Source organism: Nylanderia fulva, unplaced genomic scaffold, assembly GCF_048542155.1.
Source record: "Nylanderia fulva isolate GAGA-0341 unplaced genomic scaffold, ASM4854215v1 Scaffold6, whole genome shotgun sequence".
Taxonomy (NCBI): domain Eukaryota; kingdom Metazoa; phylum Arthropoda; class Insecta; order Hymenoptera; family Formicidae; genus Nylanderia; species Nylanderia fulva.
Window position 1 is genome coordinate 3,047,380 of NW_028190698.1, and position 18,981 is coordinate 3,066,360.

The 18,981-nt window shown below is 36.3% G+C and overlaps 1 protein-coding gene and 1 pseudogene across 5 annotated transcripts; one reads left to right on the forward strand and one right to left on the reverse strand.

The window, feature by feature from the left end:
* Nucleotides 1–46: 46 nt before the first annotated feature.
* Nucleotides 47–18,680, forward strand: LOC114941612 (post-GPI attachment to proteins factor 6). 5 transcript variants are annotated; one of them, XM_029316641.2, is made up of 6 exons: nt 47–614; nt 7,989–8,269; nt 8,950–9,233; nt 9,585–10,220; nt 10,736–11,663; nt 16,264–18,680. In XM_029316641.2, exons 1-6 carry the CDS (start codon nt 576–578, stop codon nt 16,424–16,426), a joined length of 2,331 nt encoding a protein of 776 aa, XP_029172474.2. In that variant the 5' UTR covers nt 47–575; the 3' UTR covers nt 16,427–18,680. The 5 variants fall into 5 exon arrangements, with proteins under 5 accessions (XP_029172474.2, XP_029172492.2, XP_085344073.1 ...); XM_029316659.2 differs by lacking the exon at nt 47–614 and adding an exon at nt 1,043–1,192; XM_085487947.1 differs by lacking the exon at nt 47–614 and adding an exon at nt 1,339–1,513.
* LOC146720847 (uncharacterized) lies at nt 13,238–14,792 on the reverse strand (annotated as a pseudogene).
* Nucleotides 18,681–18,981: the final 301 nt, after the last annotated feature.

Consider the following 18,981-nt stretch of genomic DNA (forward strand, 5'->3'; position numbering starts at 1 on the left):
AGCCTTTTTTTAGAACCGTGCGATTACTTCATGAAAAATTAATTTTTCTCTGGAATTTCTTGCAAGAACGCGGAGCAGAAACTATACTATATTTAACTATATTAACTTTACTATTCTAAGTTCCGCGTAATCACGATAATATCGTCTTACGACTCTCGTTAATGCGTTCCCCTATGATAACATCCATCTCCCCACATCGTTCATTCAATCATGACGATAGTACAACCATATACCATATACACATAGAACGTTTATATACATAGGACGTATGTGTACATTGGCACTTATCTCGGGATAAGCTTTGCTACACTGAATCCCGATTTAGTTCTCGGTAAAGCCACGGATGAATGCTAACTCATTACGCACATCTGTTCCGCGAAACTCTGCTTAACGCGATCAACGTTTAAATTCGTCGAAATTTAAGCTGGATGTCAGTCGTCGAACGATCGATCGCGAATCATCGCGGGTCGCACGCGGATCGATAGAACGGGCGACCCTCGTTTTCCTGATCCTCAAGATAAACGCGCGCGGCCCTGAACGGATGAGATGCGTGCGCGCGCGTGGGATCCTATCGAATGACGGAGAAGCGCGTGGGCGGCCGCAGCCCGGAGGCGGTACGTGATTTCGCAAGCTTTAACGAAACTCGATTAAAAACCCATTAGAAAAAGAAAGCTCGAAAGCTATGTAAAGAAAAAAAACTTGTATTTTGCGATAAAAATTTATATTGGTCCGAATTTGACAGCTCCACGTGTACGGTGACGTTTCTTTCATCAAACCCCTTTCGTATCATTATTATTATTTTTTTTTTTTAAACGAAGCGCATGTGCTAGAAAGCTTCGGGGTTCGAAAGCTTCGCGCTTGAAGGTCGACCGGTTCATCAGAGACGCACGCGCGCGTTTCGTCCTCAGTGACAGGCGGTGACATATATATACATGCTTATATACATATGTATAAATACACGGGGGACGCACGCGTATCGCGGTGTTACCGCCGCCGATGACGACGACGTCAACGAGGAAGAAGGGGGGGAGGGGAAACGCGCTCTCGGATATTCGGCCGCGGTTCCTCGCCGGCGGCCCCGTCGCGAGACAGTCGTCCGGACGTGTTGCAACGACGCGGTGCTCCAGCGGATGCCGCAGTGCGTCGTCGTCGGCGGCGGCGGCCCGACATATTGCGGCCTCGCGGAAAATAGGTAGGGCAGCTTGCCTCGCGTGAAGGGAGCGTTCGATGACGAGGGTTGATATCTCTGGGGAATATATTCTATTTTTCTATTCTCGAGGTATAGAAGATATATGCATATGACGGGTAACGGGGAGATGAGCCGCTGTTGTTGGTGCACACGCACTTGTTGCACTCGCGACCCCGTCGACGTCCGTGGTGTCTCTCGCGGACGATTTCACCGAGCATCTTCGGATGTGACGCGACGTGTTTTCGTGGACCTCGTGAGCGTCACGACGACGACTGCGCGTGAAACGCGTCGACGCGCTGAGCGCGATTTTCTTGGATCACCGCGGTACTTTATTTGCGCGCGCGATAGCGCGATGATGAAGAGGGATTTTGAGAGGAAACAATGATTGAAAATTTGCTATTTTTGAAATAGATTAGTTAATGCGTGATTTCTTGAAACGTATCAGCTGATTCAGTGATAAAATTGGGGTTGTGCTCCGAAATGTGAGAACGCGAATTTTCTTTATCATCGCGTTACTTTATTTGCGCGCGCGATAGCGCGATGATGAAGAGGGAAAAATTGGGATTTTGACAGGAAACGATGATTGAAAATTTGCTATTTTTTAAATAGATTAGTTAATGCGTGATTTCTTGAAACGTATCAGCTGATTCAGTGATAAAATTGGGGTTGTGCTCCGAAATGTGAGAACGCGAATTTTCTTTATCATCGCGTTACTTTATTTGCGCGCGCGATAGCGCGATGATGAAGAGGGAAAAATTGGGATTTTGACAGGAAACGATGATTGAAAATTTGCTATTTTTTAAATAGATTAGTTAATACGTGATTTCTTGAAACGTATCAGCTGATTCAGTGATAAAATTGTTGTGCTCCGAAACGAGAACGCAATTTTTCTTTATCATCGCGTTACTTTATTTGCGCGCGCGATAATGCGATGATGAAGAGGGAAAAATTGGGATTTTGACAGGAAACGATGATTGAAAATTTGCTATTTTTTAAATAGATTAGTTAATGCGTGATTTCTTGAAACGTATCAGCTGATACAGTGATAAAATTGGGGTTGTGCTCCGAAATGTGAGAACGCGAATTTTCTTTATCATCGCGTTACTTTATTTGCGCGCGCGATAGCGCGATGATGAAGAGGGAAAAATTGGGATTTTGACAGGAAACGATGATTGAAAATTTGCTATTTTTTAAATAGATTAGTTAATACGTGATTTCTTGAAACGTATCAGCTGATTCAGTGATAAAATTGTTGTGCTCCGAAACGAGAACGCAATTTTTCTTTATCATCGCGTTACTTTGTTTGCGTGCGTGATAGCGCGATGATGAAGAGGAAAAAACTAGGATTTCTCCAGAAAACGATACAATCAATGTGCATAACAAATAGAGTAAATTTGATTATCTTTTTTTAATAGATTGTAATATTTAATACGTGATTTCTCGAAACGTATCAGTTGATTAGTGATAAAATTGGGGTTGTGGTCCGAAACGAGAACGTGATTTCTTTTATCAACGTGTTACTTTATTTGTAGCGCGACGATGAAGATAAAAAAATTGAGATTTCACGATGAAATGATATAATCGATGTGCATAACAAATGGAGTAAATTTATCAGCTGATTAGTGATAAAATTGGGGTTGTGCTCCGAAGCGAAAACGCGATCTTTTTTTATCATCGTGTTACTTTTTTTGATAGCGCGAAAAAAGAGAAAAATTGGGATTTTATTAGGAAACGATGGTTGAAAATTTGTTTTTTTTTAAAATAAATTATAATATTTAATGCTTGATTTTAAAATGGAAGCAGCTGATTAGTGATAAAATGGGGTTGCGCTCCGAAACGAGAACGCGATTTTTCTTTATCATCGTGTTACTTTATTTGAACGCGGATACTTTATAATGAAGAGATATTGGGATTTCGCAAGGAAACGAGCCTGCAACTGATGTGTACAACAAATAGAGTAAATAGGGTATTTTTCGAATAAATTGTACTATTAATGCGTGATTTATCGAAACGGTATCAATGGTATTAGTGATAAAATTGAGGTTGTGCTGCGATGATCTCGATTTGATGCAAATGCGAATTGTTTTTCAAATTATTCGAATCATTTAACTTAAATGGAAAAAGGTAAGTTTGAATGTATATGTAGATTTTAATGCGCTTCGATCGAGCAAAGCGCATTATTCTGATCTTGGGCCAATCACATTTTATCAGAATTCTTGATTAAAAAAAAATGATAAGAAAAATGTACGAGTAATCAATCTGGATTAAGTTGGTTATATATTGACACTTTTATATACATGTATCTACACGTGAAAAAAAAAGATATCTAATCTAATAAAATTGAAAAACACGGCTAGTTTATAGATATCAATTTTGGCAGATGATAAATTGATCAACTATAAATTAAATCATTTTCAATATGAAAATCGTACACATGCAAATATGAAGGGGTATTAAATTACCATTTTGAATATTAAATTAAAATTAAATTTCAATTGAATTCCACCAATTGCATTCAATCTACTTATTATTACTCGCACGATTTTTTTTCCGTGATAAATATAATTGAATGACAATTCATTTTACATGTTCGCGTCATCGAAGAGACGTCACTATCTCGAAGATAATGGACATACGATTCGATTTTTTCGTGATGTAACGACGGTATCGTGGTCTACTTTACGCGACTGTATATAATTATAGATCACTTAATGCTGGCCGCATGAACGATTCGTCTCAAAACGGCGAGATAAGCCGTATTTTATCGGTATCCGATCGCGTAATGCCGATATCGGAAATCAATTGTCTTGATGTTTTATTTAATAGCTTCGTTCGCGAGACGGGACAGGTCGGATTAATTAATCCGTAATACGAATTGGCGGCTCCGTTTCGTGCCGATTCCCCTAAACCGATCCAGTTGCGTGCAGTTTTGTCGACCTGTATTCGTCAATGTGTCCCCTTATATCGCGCAGAAGGGTCGCGCGATATCTCGAACGAGAAAAGTTTTGCTTTTTTTATTCATGCAATTATTTACGCGCGTCTTTGTTATACTAGAATTCGAGCCGACTCTTTTTTCTTCTCTCCGATATTTTTTTTTGCTTGTACTTCTTTATATATGTGTATATATATATAGGGAAAGTTAGGGGCTTTACTAAAATAAACATCACGAATTGGGATTTATTTATTTAATTATTTATCTTTCTCCTTGATATTTTCTCGCTTATTCTTTCTCTTAGAGTGGGTCAGAGGGGTTTACTAAAATAAGCAAATTGAGATTTTTAAACATTAATTTTACGTCGTAAGGGACCAAGGAAAGAAAAGTGCACAACTCAGTTTCAATTAAGAAATTAATTTATCTTGAACCTGATATATACTATCATCTGGTTCTTTAGTTTTAGCTTATTGTAATATTGAGATATTTGTTTTCTAAAAAGATTTATTATTGGAAGGCCTTGACGAGCAAGTGAAATAAACCAATTGAGTTACAGAGATGTTACATTAAATGTTAAGAATTGATATCACAAGTAAAACTATATTATATGCGTATTGACGCGATCGCAGATAACAATTATATTATATTATACATATGGAATTAGTAGTAGGTGATAAAGAGGACTGATTAATTTTGATGATCATCAAAATTAATCCGTCCTCTTCATTACCAACATCTTAACTAAGGATTCTTATTAAAAAGTTCAAACACAGACGACTACATGTAATATACTTTGAAGGAAGAAGGAATTTAGAGTGAAAGAACACTATATTTAAATTCGAAGAAAAAAGCGACCGAAGAGACACAAGTTAGTGTCAAAATGTCTCATCAAAATGTCACACTAATTCCATACGTATAACATAATTGTTATCTGTGATCGCGTCAAAACGCATATAATAGTTTTATTTGTGATATCAATTCTTAACATTTAATGTAATATCTCTAATTGGTTTATTTTATTTGGTCGTCAAGATCTTCCAATAAATTTTTTATTGTATAATATACGAGCTTATAAATTTTATTTTTTTAGGAGTTTTGGAAATCGACCAAACTAGTAAGTAATAATCGTTTATTAAATTTCACGACGTTTCGGCCATATGATTGTGGTCCTTTTCAAGTAAAACTAAAAAAATTTTTTTATTACATATATTATTAGTATCATGCAATGAAACACTAATATAAAATTCGCAGTTGGAAACAAACGTAATACTTACAAGTAAATTTAGTAATAATTAATTCATTGTACAGCAATAATCAATATCAATTTTTAGTAAGACATATAAAAGTCAAAATTAAAATTAAATTGAAGAAAGAGAGAGATAGCCGAAATGTTTTATATTAAAAAACTAAACAACAACATAAACTCACAGAAGAATACAGAGAGTCTAAACGATATATATAATAAAATAATAAAGATTGTGTAAAAAATCTCATTTAAAATACATTAGAATTTGACGATTCTTTGTTGGGATATGTTGTGGCTTTCTCATAATTTTAATTTAATTTTAATCTTGACTTGTATATTTCTCACTAAAAATTGATATTGATTATTGCTGTATTATGTGTTAATTATTACTAAATTTACTTGTAAGTATTACGTTCGTTTCCAATTGCGAATTTTATATTAGTGTTTCGTTGATAATAATATATAAAATATGTAATAAAAATTATTTTAGTCTCACTTGAAAAGGACCACAACTATATATAGTCGAAACGTCGTGTTACTAAACAATTATTACTCGTTAGTTTGGTCGATTATTTCCAATAACTTCCAATAAATCTTTTTACTGAATAACACAAACTTATAAATTTTAATTAATTTTATTTTATTATTTGTTTTTTATTAAAAGTCTTATATACTAATGGTAATAATTTTGTCAATCATATCTGGCTATAAATAATATTTATTAAACTTTACGACGTTTCGGCCATGAGTTTCGGCCCTTATCAAGTGCTACTTAATACCGCATTATTATAACAAAACTACTTTTTTGATCTTAGGTCATGACGTGATGTAATGTCATGATAATGTGTCTAAGGACATTACATCACGTCATGACCTAAGATCAAAAAAGTAGTGTTGTTATAATAATGCGGTATTAAGTAGCACTTGATAAGGGCCGAAACCCATGGCCGAAACGTCGTAAAGTTTAATAAATATTATTTATAGCCAGATATGGTTGACGAAATTATTACCATTTTTAATTATCGACTGGTGACTTCTTAGTTTTTTATATATATAATTCTTATATACTAAATTCTTAATTATTTTTCTTTTTTTTTAATACAATGTAGCGACTCGTGATAAAAGATTTTTATCAAAAAACTCGTTGATTCTTTACATTGAAGCGATAATTTTTTTTTCAATTTCTATCTCGAAGAGTGGAATAATCTTTTATTTCTCGCGCAGCGCGAATCGATTTTTATACTTCTCATAATGAACAACTCGCCAATTACGTAAAGGTAGAGAACAACAAAGAGCCTTTGTCCTTCCCCTAGCTTTTTTATCCGCGGAAATTATCAGGGATCTCTCTCTTCTCCACGGAAAATTTTCAAATTCAATTTACACTTCTTTATCAGTTCTGCGATTTTAATTTTCCGCTAAATAACTCCATGATAATTAAGTCGCGCAAATCGTCAAATTTGTTCTCTTTCTGCGTTATAAAAAGAGGATGAAAGATATTCATTGTACAAAGATTTTGTCTCGCGAGTGCGAAACAACCTTCCAGGTACAACGAGGCTGAAGGAAATCGCGACATTTAACGTCATTCGCGCTTCTTCGACGAATAAGAGCGCGGGTAGCTTATTGCTTCTTGCTCACAGGAAGTGTAAATTAGCAATGGAATCTGACCCACTTGACTGTGCACATCTCGCACGAATTTGCTTCTCTCTCTTTCTCTCTCTTTCTCTCCTTCAATCTCTTAAATGAGTTCTATAAAAGTTTATCGCGACAGAAGTCAGTCCACTTTAGCGAAGACTGTCCGAGGATGAAGATATAACTCAGTGAGGTCCCCGTCAGAGTTGCTGAATGATGTTGAATCTCGTGAATATTGGACGGGATCCTTCTCATCTTGCTCGGGAATACCGAAAGTATTTCCTTGAACGTGTATTTTCACGAAGAGACACTCTCGGCTCTCTCTCTCTCTCTCTCTCTCTCTTTTTCTGCAGAAATGTAAGAAAATATTTTCTAGCTGTAGTTATTGATTGAATGCTCGATATATAAAAAGTGACGGAAATAGAAATGTCACACCGACATCGGCTACTCAAGTCCTAGAATGTCGAAATAGATTGGCAGTTCGCGTCGAGACTTTCGCTTCTCGATAAATTTACAAAGCGAAATAATTATGAAAAAACTGAGAAATAACGAGGAAATAAAAATTGTAAGAGAGAGATTCATTAATTTGAATAATTAATTCATGATACTATCTGTTAGAGAAGCTTTCTCTGATCTTTCGTTGCTTCTCGATAGTTTATGCAAGGAATCATTATAATTATAAAGTATCAATTATGAACTTGTGGGTGAAAACTGATAACTAATCTTATTTTTCATTCTGTACACGAAGCAAATTCGATCCGCAGAAAGTTTAAACTCGGATAGAATCATCATCTCATGTTATCACTTATTAAAGTGTTACGCAACTTTGGACTTAAAAGTTAATAATAATAAAGATAACAGAAATTAATATAAAAGTAATATAAAAGAGATTAAATAAAAACTTGAAAAAAATCGATGAAAAAGAAACAATCTTTTTAAAGTTACAAAGAAGGATGTTCAGTATTAACATTCAATTATTTTAATTTTTGTAGAGTGTGCATTTTGTTCCGTCACGAGACTCAGCTTCTCCTTTCTCGCCAAATTTCTTCGAACCGGACGGAGATCATCCTTATGTAGCAAGACATCGGAATATGCTTGACAGCGTTTTAGCCGTGCTACTAGTATGGACACTTGCGGTTCAGCAAGGATTGTGTGGCAAATTGGAGAAGGTCGCCCAACAGCCGAACAATGTCCTGGTGGATTATTATGCCTACCGTCACATCTCGATTATCCACTTCAATGTGCCCGAACTCTCCGTCGCGGTCGCTTTCAAGTACGTATAGAACATTTGACTTGAATTATTTGGGATTTTACAGGAATTTTTATATACTTATTATTATAAATTTACTGATGATCTCGGGTGTTAGCATATAACTTGACTCCGTATATTTTTATTATAATGACAGTGATAAATAATTTATTGTTAATTTCTACTCATCTTTTAATTTTTAATTGATACGCTGAAGAAGGTTGAAAAAGACAACCGAAACGTACGAATTTACTTCTGTATAATATTTAATAATTTATGTTATAAATCTTTTCACAAATATAATTCTAGTATAGAACTTAATTAGCTCTTATTGCCTTTTTATTTGTAGATTTAAATTTTCTAAAGAACTGTTACAAATTATACTTATTATTATACAATATTTTATATATATTTTATTATATACATATATATTTTTTATATTTACACTTCTCAAAATAATTAAGGGATCAAAAAAATTGTCTAAAAAAATAGATAAATAAATTGAAATTTATATTTTTATTCCTTACATACTAATTAAGTATGCTTTTTTTATTGAAAATATCTTAATAATTATAATATTTGGTGAAAATTGATTAGCAAAATTTCTTTTTGAAGATTAAAATATTATTTTATTCTACTTGTTCTCACCTTCGCATTCGTCCGAGTTCATCTTCACGAAGATAATGCCTTGTCGCATTTTCCAGATTCACGACGAAAGAAGAGAAGACTGGCGGAATAGGTAAATGTCCGCCGCGCAATGTCTCGTTGTACCTAAAGTCCGGCAGTCTGCCGTTCGTCCGTCCCGATGATTCGAAAGTGGCCGCGAAGTTGTTGGAGATGAAGAAACGACGGCGAAATTACGGCCTGAAGATGCAGAGCAACGGCGATCAATATGCGATTAAGATCGAGGCTCCGCCCCCGGGTGATTGGTATGCGATCGCCTTCCGATCTTGGACCGATCCCGACACGGGAAAGATCAGGCAGCAAGGTCAGACAGAAGTCACGCAGCTTACTACGATATCTTCAACGAATAGAGCTCGAGACTCGAGATTATATCATATATTATTTGCTTGCGTTTTTCCATTTCGCAACACTAAGAACAGGTTGTTCTAACTTGGTAAGTTTTACCCGACAGGTAGCATATTTTTGTCTTTTTTCAGATAAGTTCTAAAAAAAGAGACGATAACATGCTACCTGTCGAATAAAGCTTCCCAAGAAATTGGAAAACTCAACTTTAAAGAGTTCGGAGCTATTTGTCTATATAAAATAAAAGTGGCTATTTATAGAAATAGAGTTAAGATTGTGTTCTTCAGGATCAATAGAGAACTGTCATTCGTAGGTCTTAGCGCGTCCTGCGAGACTGTCTTGGACACCGAGATGTTCGTGGAGACACCAGCAACGACGTCGCTGGTGGATCCCAAGGATGAGCACGAAGTGCAGTTGGACGAAACCTCCGATACGGCGATAGTGCGGTATTTCGTCTCAGACGTCGGTCTGACCGAAGTGAATTTGACCTTGAAATCATCCTGCGGCGAGTTTTGCGAGATCGCCGTTCACGTTACGGCGGGGGATAATCTCGCCGATGGTCTGCTCAATTCCACAACGATCGCGCTGCCCTTCAAGCCCTACGTCGGGGATTTCCACTACGTGACCCTTCGTCTGGTGACCGGAAACGCGTCAAACGTGACGCTGCGATTGCCGCTGGAACGTCGAAGCAACGCTGACGATCAGGTGACGTCGGTGGTGCTGATGAGGAAGTCCTTCCCGGAGTTCTTCCTCTTCGATTACGAACACCTGTGCGGCAACGAGACGAAACCCCAGCCGTTCAACGTGACCGCCGATGCTCTTTCCGTCCTTAGCTTCGAGATCGGTCGGGTGTACGATGTCGGTGGCACGGTGACTCTGGGCTTCAAGCTGGTCGACGTGGAGGAGAAGTGCAAGAAGAGCATCGTCCTCGTGGCCTGCGTTTCCTTAGGTTAATTCATGCGTTCTTTGCTTCTCATCGATTTAGTCCTTTTAACCCAGACAGCACCAAGTCCAAAATTGATAAGGCGCATAAGATCCCTAACAGCACAACATATCCGAAAGACATTTAAAGGATATTTAGAGGACATTCAAACATCTTCTATATGTCCTTAAGATGTCTTCTGAATGTCTTTCGGATATGTGTGCTATTAGAGATATCATTAGATAGGGATATCTTAAAGAAAGTCTTTAAGACAGCTTTATAAGAAATTTAGATATGATATCCAAAAAACATCTTAAAGATACCATTAAGAAATCTTTAAGACAGCTTTAAAAAATCTTGATATGATATCCAAAAAACATCTTAAAGATATCCAAAGACATCTTAAGATATTATTAAGAAATCTTTAAGACAGCTTTAAGAATCCTTATGATATGATATATCCAAAACAAATCTTATGCTCCAATTTAGTGCTGTTTGAGAAGGATTCAAACGAGTCTTAAAGGTTAATTAATTCTCCCCAGGTTATTACTCCAACATCACTTCGGGTGGCGCTTGCATTCGCGCCCACGCCGTCACTACCGCAGATGTATACGTGAATGCGACTGAACCTGCTTATGTTCACGTGCCCTTTCCCGAGACGGGAACCTGGTACGTCAGTTTGCGCGTCTATTGTCCCGAGGAAGAGGAAGCGACAACGATGACGACGACGCTAACGACGACGAGCAACAGCAGCATCCGCGGGACCAGCAGTCCTTGCTCTTGTGCCCGTAATTGTCTGCAAGGTGACATAGCATGTGATAGATGCGACTGCTTGTCGCGCTGCCCCGTCGCCCAGGTGGAGAGCATTGTGTCGTCATCGCCCTGTATCGAAGGTCGCTGCGGAGTCCGGGGCAAGTGTATGCACTACATGAGCGGCGGCTTCGTCTTCTCAGCGTGTTATTGCACTGGTGGCTACCGAGGTTTCGACTGCGCGGACGCGACCTACGTCCTCAGCACCGGTGGCATCCTCCTGCAGCTGCTCGCGCTGACCTTCAGCAACCTCGCCTTCCTCGGCTCGATCTACGTGGCGATACGCCGCGAGTACTTCACCGAGGCAGTCGCCTACGCCGCCGTCATGTTCTTCTCGACGTTCTACCACGCCTGCGAGGCCGGTGAGGACGTTTACGGAGTGTGCATCATGCGGCTGAGCGTGCTGCAGTTCTGCGACTTCTTCAACGCGTTGCTCGCCATCTGGGTGACTCTGGTGGCGATGGCGTCGTTCGGGCCACGGGTGACTGCCTTCTGCCAGGTGGCTGGAGCGATTGTCCTCGCTATGGGTGCCGAGATGGATCGCACGGCGCTCTGGGTGTTTCTGCTGCCAGCTGTCACTGGTTCCGCCTTGATCGGCCTGTCCTGGGGATTCAGATGCAGGAGAAAGCGAACTATCAGATATCCCTCGCGTCCGTACAGGTAAGGAAGAGAAAGGTGAAGAAAGGAAGAAAAAGGAAAAATCAATCTGTCTTTAAAAGAAATTTCACAAATTGATACACAGAAAGTAAATATGAAATCATCAAATACGTTGCCATAAGGTAGATTCAATCAGTATATGTTTCATGTTTTCCTGAAAGTTAGGTAGTTAATTAGTTAAATAAAAAGTTAAATAAAAAATAAAAAATTTAATTTAAACTTTTAACTTTAGCTTAGTGAATTTGAAGTGAGTTGATTTTTAACTTAAACTAGTTATTTTTAAACTTAAACTTATTAATCTTTTTCTTAAGTTAAAAATTTGTTCCATCTCTGAATACCATTAGGTTTTCTATATAAACATGCCATTAGGTTTTCTATAAAATCTGAAACATTGAACAATTAAATTTTTAATAACGATTGCATTTTAATAAAAGATAATCATTCTATATATGTCATTCTTACAAGAATTATGAAATAAATAAAGATACTATTATTTTTCACAATTCTATTACAGAGAAAAAAATACACACATTTCTACATAAAAAATAAAATTCTTATTATTTTTATTAACAAAAAATTAAAAAATTATCAATTAAAATATTAAATTAAAAAAGTTTAAAAAAACATTTTTATTTAAATACTCGAATTCTTGATGTTGCCAGTCAATAATTAAAAAAATAAATAATTTTTACGATCAATACTGGCTAATAAATATTTAATAAAAACCACACAATGTTTCGACCATGGATTTTGGTCCTTCTCAAGTGTACTTAAAATTAAAAACCGTGAATATATTATGCAAATAAAACTTCTTGTCGAACCGTGATAAAATAATAGCCGAGGATTACACAACCTTTAATATATTGTCATTATTTTATCACGGTTCGACAAGAAGTTTCATTTGCATAATATATTCACGGTTTTTAATTTTAAGTACACTTGAGAAGGACCAAAATCCATGGTCGAAACATTGTGTGGTGTTTATTAAGGGGGTCATCCCGTGTGACGACCGTTTTTTTAAGATTTATTTGCATTTTTTTGCGGCGAAATGAAAAAATACAGAGCTTCCAAATTTTTACTATATATTTATTACATCTTAAACTATATGTGTAATTTTTTTTATTTAAAAATATGGCGTCGATGGCGAGTTGCATCACTGGAATGGCACCCATGTAAAAAAAATCAGACAAACGGTGTCCACGATTCCGGCAGACTGGTTTATCTGAAATCAAAAAATCAAATTGCATTTTAATCTATAGGTGAATGGCTATCGCGGGAACTAGAATTTTTTGAAAATATTAAAAATTCAATTTTTTGCATGCTTTTAAAGATTATAACTCAAAATAGCATGATTTTTTGCGACTATTTTTTTATGCGGACAGAAAACGGTTCAATATTTTTTAAAAATTCTAATTCCCACGATAGCCACACATGTGCTGAATCTACCATTAAAATTTTAATTAAATCCATTGAACCGTTTTCGAAAAATCATGGACACCAGTTAAAAAAATCCAGTTTTGAGAAAAACGCGTTTGAAAGTTCATGTGTGAATTACACCATGAAAGTTTTGCTTACCACTAATCTGCTATTCCTGGTGCATAGAGTATCTCTTTCTCTTCTTCTTGCCAATTTCGTAAGGCCGATTGCTCCTCCCTGGCTGAAATTCTAGCCTCTCATGCGCTGCTTGGAACGGCTGATCGTTCGCCGAGCTTTGTCGCGGCGTTTTACATAAGCGTGCGCTGATCGTCCAATTGAACAGCCCATCGTATGCATTATCTTAATAATGCCTGGGAAGCCTTCATTAAAGATGACGATGGCCAAAAAAGTTGCAATCTGAACTATCTGAGCGCCTGAATGTAGATGTTTCGGAGCGAACGTCCAAATGAGTGAATTTAACGACTCATTATTATTCTGCGTCTCTGCTCTTAAACATCGGGTCAAAAGATTGTCCTTGGATAAATCTTCATAGATAGATTTAACTACTGCTTGTACTTCCTTGGATAATGGGGCCTTCTCGTGGTGGAATTGGTCGAGCGTGCTCTTAGCTTCAGCCTGCCGCCATTTACACCAGCTACCTTCGCCTGCTGGACAGTTCTGGTGCTGAGGATTTTCATCGGTAGACCATTTGTGGTAGAATGTGGCCCAAACTTCTTTCTTTATTTCTTCTAATGAATCGGGATGGCGACGAATGGCTAAGCCATAAAATTTTGTCATTTCAATAATTAGATTGTCCATTATAGCTTGCCCTGACCTTTGCCACCAATACCTTTATTATTCTTTTTAGCATTTCGGAGTCGTGTTCCCATCCGTTCCTCAACATGCTCAACACACTCTTTTTTAATAACAGGAGAGTCATTACCATAAGGCTCAGCTTTTAAAATGCCATTGAATGTCTTGCTGTCACCGTCGCCGACATACGTCAAATATTTCACGCCGTGTTTTTTGATCGAGCGTACAAACATTGCAACAATGGCATCAATTTCCACTTTACCGGAACTTTCTGTGTGATTTATCGAACACTCAGATTCATGATCTGCATACCATGCCTCGTATTTTTTTTTCTCTGGTTCAGTATTTTTGAACTTTTTCCACAGATTACAAGCATCACAAAAACTACTCATAACCATCGCATCTATCACTTTCCCAGAATACTTTCCAATTAACGTTGATACTCCAAATAGAGATGAAAAGCCGCGTTTTTTCCAGGTTCCATCTCCGGAAACTGTTAATTCAATTTGCGGCTTCCCAGCTTCTTCATTCATATTTTTTTCTTGTGTGGCAGTAAAGGATAGAACGGACTCATACACTGCAGATGCGGCTGTGTGAATATTTTCCAAAAGCGCGGTATATGTCGAGTTTCCTATACCTTGAAAAATGTCCAATAAATTGCAGAAAAGATTCGCTCCTTCGTGGCCAATACCTAACAACCGCATCACAAAAACGAAGCGCCGATTAATTTCAAAAGCATTTTGAATCATTGGGCCCGAGTTTATCGTTTTATATGCCCTGCACTTACACAACATAAGAATTTTAAAACCCAAGCCTCGTAAAATCGTCCGACCAAAGATCACGTCACTTTTACACTCTTTGCATATAACATTTGTTGAAATTGCCGAAAACACAGATGCAAATTCTAAGATACAGTACGCAAAGTTCGAAGCAACAGGCACTTCCAGGTTTATGCTTCCAAGCAATTTCTTCGCTGATGTCGACGTATAATCCAGATCATTTTCCAACCAATAACGGTTTCCTTTGAAATTTTCTCTTCTTTCTTCGCTCAGCATGAGCGTGAGTTTCTCTTGTTCCTTTCTTGTCATTCATCGCAAACTTGAAGCACTTGCACGGTACAATATTACTGCTTACGACGACTCAAGAGCTGTTACGCCGCTGACTGCGAAGCCAAAACTAAGCAACCGTTACATTCAATTTGAGTTTCAGGACAGCAGCGCTCTTCTAAATATGTGTGCGTATACGTGCGTGTGAATAGAATCGGCTTCAAGTAAGAATCCGAAGGTATACAATAGCTCTTGTTTCCCGCCGAGCGCTCAGCTGCGTACTTAACCCTTAATTCCGACTCATGGGTCGTTTGCGACCCAAACGAACAAGTGATTTTTCCTTAGGTACTTCCATTCAGCGACAGATTAAACATTTTGCCGCCCCTAGGCAGCGTACATTTTGCAGCCCCTACAAGCAAAAAAAAAAAAAAGATTTAGTACAAAAAATCAACAATTTTCTGTTACCCCTGCATTAGCTGGTGAAAACGTAATATATTTTTAAATATTTTCACGACCCCAGAGTGCACCACGAGGAGGTTTGCAGATAGGATTTTACACTCCTTTTTTTTATTTTCTTTATTTTTTTTTACTTTTTTTTACTTTTTTATTTTTATTTCTTTTTTTATTTTTTGTCTTCGAAAATTTGCCGCTCTAAGCAAATGCCTATGTTTGCCTCTAGTGTTAATCCGTCGCTGCCTCCATTTTTTAATAACAAACTATATAAAAAAATAATTTTTATCGAAATATTATGATTGGGACTTCAAGTTGAAGGTTGCAAGAAGCTCCATGAATTTCTTCAGATTTTTTAAAGCGTTTTTACTGATCCAAATAACGCAAAGACGCAAACGACCCATGAGTCGGGATTAAAGGTGCCGAAAAGAACCGTCGGGACTAAGGGTAAAACACCTTACTTTCTCACTGCTGTAACTTTTCAATGACTTCGAATTTCGGAAAATTACTTTACCAGTATATTCTATGCATGCTCTAGATTAGATTTATGCAAAAAAAAATCGATTTTTTGAAGCCGTCACACGGGATGACCCCCTTAAATATTTATTAGCCAGTATTGGTCGTAAAAATTATTTATCATTTTAATTTAATATAAATAATATTTTTAAAAATTTATAATTTTATAAACCGTTAATTTTAACTTAACTTAGTTTAAAAAAATATTTAACTTACCCAACCTTAGTTTTCCTATATATTTGGCTGTCAAAATTCTATGTATAAATTCTATATATAATAAAATTTTTTAACTGCTTTTGATATCCTTATTACTTTACAGACATAAAGATAAAATATTGATGATGTGATTCTTTTTTATTTAGGACTATCTACTTCCCGGCCGGGTTTCTTCTCGTCTCTCTGGGCCTTGTGAGTTACGCCTTTCTGCAAACGCGCAAGAATTATTATCTTGTTCATAGTCTGTGGCATGTGTGCGTGGCAATAGGAGTTATTTTACTTTTGCCAAAACGTCAACATATGGAGTGATGGAGAAATAGCGGATTTAGGGTACAGTAAGTTCGAGGAGACCAGAAATATTATCAGAAAAACGCGTGATAGTAAGTAACCAAAGAGACTTCAGGGAATTATTAAGATATTATAAATATATAGATGTCATCGAGACGATTTGACGACTTTTATTATATAAAAGAAATCAGGTGCCAATTTTATTTCGGAAATTTATGTTATTTTATAGTTTTAAACTTTATATTAAAATTATTATTTTAAATTTTAGATAAACTAAAATTTAAATTATTATATGAAATTATTTTTAAACTAAATTGCAAATTATTTTTGTATGGAGCACAAAACACTTTAATACTCGTTTTTTTTAGAGGAAAGGGCAATTTATATTTTAATTTTTTATCGTATAAAGGCACTTGATTAATTTTGTCTAAAAAAGTTGTTCGATTGATCGAATATTTACATGGTGCACATATATATTATATGTATATCACAGAGATTATTCTTCTAAAATCAACGAGGGTATATATTATAGATATACGAGAGGATTTTCAAAGTAGAAGAGATTTTCGAAGGAGAGGGATAATTAGATTTATCCCTAGTATACGGTATTTAGCAATAAGATGCGACGCATGAAGCAACGACACTATTAAATCAATAAGTTGTTCATAAACGAAAGAATATTTTTTAATTCGGCGTGAAAAGCAGATTCTTGCTCGTTTTAACAAACTATAAAAAAACTGAAAAAAATTCATATCAGTGATAGTTGATTTTTTTTTAGATTTTGATAGAGTAAACAAATTTCGATTGAATATATAAAAAAATCAAATTTTCGAAATAATACACAGAGATAAATAGAAAGAAAATTATTATAACTATTGCTAGAGTGTTGAATTGCTTGTGATGTTGAATTTGATAAAAGCGTTATATCTATTATTTAATCAAATCTTTCCGACGCGTTTCGACATTCCGAAAAATCTTGTTAAATGCACTGAAAATTTAACAAGTGTTTCACTATATACTTTTATTAATTTAGTCGCGCGTGATGACCTGTTTGCAAGGACCAACATTTCTAGGATACGTAAAAAATCTGAAATACGTGATAAAAGATTTCCCGTGCGAGTGCGAGGCTTTTTATTTACAAATACTCTCTGCTATTTTTAGCTATTTCTATAAACGTTCACTAATTATCACTGCAAAATATTATAATGCTCTGTGATTTATAACTCATTACGTATTGTATCGTTTTTCGAAGTCAATTTAATGACAGAACACTTTGCAAAAAAAAGTCATATTCAATAAGTATACATTCCTTACTTTAATTTTTTATTAGACCTGAATAATTTAATGCTTATCCGATATGTGGTAATGAAGAGATAATGCGAGCGTAGAAATATAAGTTTCAGAGAAAATAAGTCCTTTTTCTCTTGGGAATCTATACCTCGCACATATAAACGTCCTATTACGAGAATACGCGAGGGTGAATGAAAAAATAAAGATATATATGCATATATATCTTTTCTATTTTATATTTTCGCATTTTAAATTTGACAGCTGATATAGAGAAGAAAACCTGGTATATGGTTTATAATACATGTGGGAATTATATTTTTCTCTATATAAAGTGTGAATTTTTCGCAATATACAGACTCCGTTATTTTTTTAACAGTTTACTTCCTCGCTTTGCGTTGATTCCAATTTTCGCTTATAATAATTGCATTTTTTAAATTACAATTTCTCTTCTCTTTCGAGAAGATTTAATTTTCAATTGACGGAGTCAATTTTTAAAAATTGTGGCGAGTCGGAAGAGTGAAAGAAAAAATAGGAAAGACACCTCGCGTCTTTAATTTTTGATTCACCCTCTGTGTGCGGATGCGTGCGTGCTGTTGTCAAAGGAGAGAGCGTCGCATATATATATTTCTATAGGGTAAAAAAAAAAACGACATCGTCATAGGCAGTGCCTGTACTGATTGTTGAATACTGATGTGTTGAAAGCGACGCGCCGCGACCGTGTCGCGGGCTCTAATCGATTCTATTTTCTTCAATGTGAAAGTTAATGGAAATTATATGTATATATATCTATATATATAATATAAATTTTTTTCTACATAGTTGAAAGAGAAAAGTGTCACGCTAAGAGCGCACAAAAGTGCGTGGGCGAAAAGCAGGGGGTTTGACGAGAGAGGGTTTTACCTTTATTATTAGTTTATACACATACATACACACACGCATACACACATGTAATTCTCTACGAAATAAAGATGAGACTATCGTTGTACGAGTCGAATTAGAATATCGCGAAAGAGCAGCAACCGAGACCCATCCGCTCCTCGTGATGGTCAACGGGTTCCTGTCGCCTCTCTTTTTTCCTCTTCATCGCGAAAAGTCTACTGAACGCACGACGATATAGTGAACCGTCAGCTTTTAATCGCGGTTCTTCTTTCTCAATTTAATTATATATATATATATTTTTACCTGTCAACTGCGTTAATTAATTCCCTAATAGCATGCACATCCAAAGCACGTTCAAAGGACATCCAGAGGACATCCAACTCAAGTAGCAAGCATATGTCATTTTG

Bases quoted from the DNA above. Each gene is read 5' to 3' on its own strand.
- LOC114941612 (XM_029316633.2), top strand. From the start codon at position 2,512: ATGATGAAGAGGAAAAAACTAGGATTTCTCCAGAAAACGATACAATCA. The intron at 2,578-7,988 runs GTAAATTTGATT...TAATTTTTGTAG, and splicing joins CAATGTGCATAACAAATAGA to AGTGTGCATTTTGTTCCGTC. The intron at 8,270-8,949 runs GTACGTATAGAA...CGCATTTTCCAG, and splicing joins TCCGTCGCGGTCGCTTTCAA to ATTCACGACGAAAGAAGAGA.